The 5,664-nt window shown below is 41.9% G+C and overlaps 1 protein-coding gene across 1 annotated transcript; it reads left to right on the plus strand.

Moving 5' to 3' along the window:
* Nucleotides 1–778: 778 nt before the first annotated feature.
* On the plus strand, nucleotides 779–3,662 carry prkra (protein kinase, interferon-inducible double stranded RNA dependent activator). Its single transcript, XM_084443613.1, has 8 exons — nucleotides 779–928; nucleotides 1,149–1,333; nucleotides 1,446–1,527; nucleotides 1,738–1,819; nucleotides 2,280–2,397; nucleotides 2,505–2,596; nucleotides 2,718–2,880; nucleotides 3,124–3,662. The coding sequence occupies exons 1-8, from the start codon at nucleotides 870–872 to the stop codon at nucleotides 3,279–3,281; spliced, it is 939 nt and encodes a 312-aa protein (XP_084299739.1). The 5' UTR covers nucleotides 779–869; the 3' UTR covers nucleotides 3,282–3,662.
* The last annotated feature ends 2,002 nt before the right edge of the window (nucleotides 3,663–5,664 follow it).

The following is a 5,664-nucleotide window of genomic DNA, read 5'->3' on the forward strand; positions in this document are numbered from 1 at the left end:
GATAAATGTAGTCTATGGTTATGTTAATAACGCTAACAATGATTTTGTAACATGCATGCAGCACTGCAGATCTGAACGATTGATTCATTATTACCATGGATCGGTATTGGGATTGATCAAGGGCGAATGTGAAACAGCAGCCACGAACTCAGCGGGTTATCCGAGATGCGGTAGCAGCGGCCAAAGCTCCTGCTGGCGGGGAGTGAAGCTTTTCAACTCGCCGGTCACTGGCTCCCTGGAGGAATTTAGCCTGGCTGCAATAACGTTATCGCGAACGGAATGAATACCATCTACTAGCAAACAAAAAATGTTACAATTATATTTAACCTGTTAAAACTAAGATGCCTGGATGAAAAAATAATTTCTCCAATGGATATATTTGACAAAAACAGGTTAATATGCAAGCCGGTTTTCATTGCTAAATCAAAGCGGGGAGAGCCGGGAACGTGCGTCTACATTTCACATAAAGGTGAACTTTTTCGTGGACGCGCGTCGGACAGAAAAGCTCAACTGCGCAAGTACAAAAGTCACCGGAAATAGTCAAATGACTACAAATTTGCCAAGATGGCGCGGTTCAATAGGGCTTCATTGTTGATAGCGGTCAGTGAATGGAGTGACTGTATCCAGTTCTATTAATACATCCATGGCTAGTGTATTGAGTCTGCCAGTAGATGTCAGTATGCATCAAATGAACCTCTTTCAACTGGCGAAAAAAGGAGCCATGGACCTGCGAACCGGATGTTGTTTAACTGTCAGGTAGGCTAACTCAACAATTTGCCGGTTTAGTGCTACAGCTAAACTGTTCAAAGATTTCTAAAAAAGAATATATCCAAGAAATTGTTAGCCCACTGTTTATCTAAAGCAAAACCATGTCCAAAGAAGGATATCAATCGACAGCAATAAGAACCACCCTCAATAACAACACGAGGTCTGTTAATTGCGCATAGCTAGCTAGCACTAGCCTACCTAGCTATGCTCTGGTGATAATATGGAAAGGGTTAACGTTAGAGTACCTAACACTAACCCTTTCCATTCATTTGAAGCTGGCAGAATTAGCTACAGCATGCACGAGCTAAATGGCTTAATAAGCACGTTCTCTAACTGTGGGCATTTATCTCTCTGCTCTGTTTGGTCACGATTTTACGCAGCTTGAATAACGTTACCCAGCAACCGCAGACACCAACTTGCCTTGGCAAAACTCCAATACAAATCCTACACGAATACGGCACAAAAATCGGTAACCTTCCTGTATATATTATGGAGAAGGCCGAGGGGGAGGCTCATCAACCCAGTTTCATTTTCAAAGTCACCATTGGAGATGTTACCTGCCCAGGTGAATAGGTCCCCAGTGAGCTGTCTACTATGTTGCCGTGGTTGTGCCGTGAATGTGAAGGCGGTTGACATGTTAATGTTTACCCTAATATTGGGCGCACGTCGTTTTTCAGGTCAAGGTTCCAGCAAGAAAGCTGCCAAACACCAGGCTGCCGAGGCTGCCCTCAACTTGCTGGAAATACAGACGGGAACAGTGTATGTCTGCGTTAACAAATGTCTGTTGATGGGCATAGGTAACCAAAAGGTGCTCCTTTGTCATCAGGTGGAGTCACTGATACAGTCTATGTATACATATCCTGCCATTGTACAAGTCCCCATGTCTCATAGACTCTCTGTCTTAATGTAATCAGACTGGAGAGGTGATGTCCTATACATGAACTACTTGTGTTTTCACCCCTCTTGCAGAAACCTACACATATTGAAGAAAGAGAATAATGATGTCATAGCAGAGCCGCATGACCAGCCCAACTCAGTAGGGATACTGCAGGTATCTTTACCTTTCAATAACCTAGCAGTGTGGTTCCGTGTTTTTGGTTTGCACAAAAAATATATAAATGACTTCAATTCAAGAGAACACAAGTTAAGGATGGGCGGACAAAGCCCTGTAAAGCTTTTGGGGCTTTTTCCTGATTGTGCTGAGAGAGCACAGTGACATCTGGTGATTTGCAGAAATCATAGCATTTTGTCAAAGGTGCAGTCCTTGTGCTAAAAATTTTCAAAGCTTTTCCGGTACGTAGATGACATTTGAAGCAGCTCCAGGCTTCATACGTGATCAATCACGTGGCCGTCGTCGTTTGACACAAGCTCCAACACATTGCTTCAGCACTGTGCGCTTCACATTAGTGACACAAGCCCCAGCATCGAGTGTCACATCACTAACACAAGTCCACACGTTTGTGCTTGCTAACATGTAACCCATCTGTGTTCTCTGTCTGGGTTCATTATAGGAGCTAGCGCTACAAACGGGATGGCGCCTCCCTGAATACACCGTTCTAATGGAGGCTGGCCCGCCTCACAAGAGAGAATTCACCGTTACCTGTAGAATGGAGTCCTTGACAGAGACAGGTGTGGTGCAGATAGCATACGTCATTGCAGACATAATGTAGACAGTGTAATGAGCGTACTCCATTCCAAGTCGGTCTCGTATACAGTATTTGACTGTATTCCAACAGCCATGGGAAACTCCAAAAAGGCGGCCAAAAAGGCGGCGGCAGAGAAGATGGTGACGAAACTGCAAAGTCTGTCGGGTCATGAAATCACTTGGGTACATTTAAATTGTTTTCTGTCCTTTGACACAGCAGAATAGGCTACTGAAAAAGCTGTCCCCTTTTTCTTGTCATACGGTACATAATGAAGGTATGTTATTGTGTACAAATTGATTATAGACTCCCAAGCCCAATGTTCAGTTTGAGAACTTGCGTAATTCCTCTGCTGAGAAGATAACTCTACTGAGAAGGAACCCTCTCAGCATCCCCAACACAGACTACATCCAGATGCTGCTGGAGCTGTCAACGGAGCAGGGCTTTGAGGTCACATACTTTGACATAGGTGAGAGATGCTCTCCCTTCTACAGCCTGCAGTCACTCGCCAGCACTCCCATACTGTATGTTTTATCATATGTGTTGTGTGATGTGATGTGTTATCCACATCATGAGTCAATAGGAATGTTGTCTGAATTAATCCGCATTAGCCATTTGTAGATCTCTCGTGACATCCCATGTCACCTGTTTCACCAGGCCTCCTTGTCTTACTGTATGTGTGTGCGCATGCGGGCATGTCTTGTGTTTGCAGATGAGCTGACAGTGAACGGGCAGTACCAGTGTCTGGCAGAGCTGTCCACCTCACCAGTCGCTGTGTGCCACGGCACGGGCATCTCCTGTAGCAACGCACACAACGATGCTGCCCACAGCGCGCTTCAGTACATCAAGGTCATGGCCTCCATCAAATGAACCCAGCCTGAACTACAGTGGCACAACTGATTACATGCATACTAAGGAATAAATAATGGAATAAATATATTTTTTTTACCTTCATGTTTACATCGTGTGGAAATTGTGATCACTGGCAAAATATACATTTCAGCTTTGTATTTCATCGATGTGTTTCTGTGTTTTATATACTACTACATGTCTGTTTTTGATGCACTATTCTAGAACCCCAATATGTAAGTACATGTTTGAGTTCATGATACAGTATGTGCGCTTTCCTTATTTATCACATAGCATACTATAGCACTAAACAGTCCATTATAGTGCGACTACAGGTTACATTTCTGTTAAGACACTGCATTTATTTTGTTTTATCTTTTAAAGTGACTTTTATTGAGTGATGCGGAGAACTATGACTTTTGTGACAGGAGATGAAGTGAATGAGCTGACTGTTTTCACAAGCCAATTCTGTGGAATAAATCGCAAATTCAAAATGGAGTTTTATGGTTTTATTAGAACAAGCACTATGTAGCAGCAGTGTACAGTGTTCATGGAAAGATATGTACTTAGACAATTGCACTTTAGAGGATACCCATTATGAAATGGATTGAAGAAGTCTGACATAGTGCGAAGTGGTACATGTCAGTCCGAAACAAAAGATACAGTCCAATTGAGAAAATTAAAACCTTTTGTAAGGCATTTGCAACATTCATTGGCAGGCTATGTCATTTAAACATGCAGGTATAAGAACAGAAACTACTCAGAGGGTTTAAACAGTCTGTCCTACTGTGACATAATAAAGCAACCGGGAGCCTGTGTTTTTTCTTCTCTGGTGGCTCTGGGACAACGTTCAATAAATCTTCTAGGACACCACACATTGAAAATACATTTCTGTTACATATTAATAGTAGAATCTCATAGTCTGTCCAATCAAAGGGGAAATGGGAATATGCTGCCATAATGAATCGAAGCCTCCTGGATGGAGGACACTGACAGAAACAAGGTTCACCAATAAGCCAGGTCAGCTTGCATGTGAGGTTAACTGAATAGTGAACCCTAACTACTTCCTCATTGATCTCCAAAGACAATACATTCCTTCCTCAGCTAAATGTAACACATTCATTCTTGAAAAGCTATTCTGGCTTTTTATGCAAATCAAATCTAGGTAACATGTTTGATTGAACCATAAACTGTACAAGGTGTCCCCTCCTGGCATGGAGTTTTTAGTTAGAAGTTATTAAATGTGTTAAGGCACAGCAAGCGAAACTGAAGCTGATAGATGGTGTGAACAGAATGGAATATACTGTACACTGTATGAATAAATTGGTATATTCTGAATGAATAAACTGCTTTTGGTTTAAAATCTACTGTACTGTGTGAGCAGTGCACATAGTCATTTCCCATCAAGTTTCCATTTTAGTTAATATTTCCATGTTTCACATTGAGCCATTTACTCTCCATGTCCTCATACTCAAAATCATTGACCAAATGTGCAGTGTAGATTAATATTTTGTTAATCATTAATTCCAGGGTAACCTCACACATTGTACCTCAATGTGTTTTTTACTCACACATATTGAGACAGAGTGAGACATTAAATACACAAGTTAAAGTTCATATGCTTTGTAAATCTGAACTTCAAAAAATCTTTGCAAAGAAGCACATCATAGCAGTAAACTCTCTAAGAACTGGACACGTTTGAAGAACATTCCTTACTAATAGCCTTACCAAAGAGAAAATTCTAAATGAATGAATGCTTATCTTTGGCTTCAACATCATCTGTGTTAAAGAGCGTGTAGATAGACAAAGTTAGGCGAATAAGAAAAAAAAGAAAGAATTATTTGGGTCATTGGCCCTTTTAGGTATATTCACCTCTACATAAGAACTGTATGCTGTGTGTTTCTTGAAGCTGACAGTAGATGGCGCTAGTGTTTCATTATCCCTTAGTTGTGTAAATGAGTCTTACAGTAGTTGTGGCCATGATGAGTGTCATGTGGGTCAGACTAGAGACACTCTGACCTTCACACTCCACTGGAGACATGCAGGGTGCTCCCCCCTCCCGTCCCCATGTCAGGCTTTCAGAATGGGATTCTTATGGAATGTTGCGTGAGCATGGAGACAGTTTACGACAAGACTCGCGTGAAGCAGAGGCGTGGGCGTTGGCTCTCACACTATATAGTTTTCAGACATATTGTCTGAATATGTAGAAACACATATTAAGACAAGTGACCAGGTTTATAATTAGCCTAGAACAGCAAGAACGGGCACAGGGCCAAAAAGACTGGGAGGAATGTCTCCATATCATGAGGGGGTATGAGGAGGGGACGTGTGCCTCTATATTTACACTGGGAGGAGAGGCTCAGCCATATAGAGAAAAAAATTGAAATCACAGACAATTTGCATT

Source organism: Borostomias antarcticus, assembly GCF_949987555.1.
Source record: "Borostomias antarcticus genome assembly, chromosome: 9".
Lineage (NCBI taxonomy): Eukaryota > Metazoa > Chordata > Actinopteri > Stomiiformes > Stomiidae > Borostomias > Borostomias antarcticus.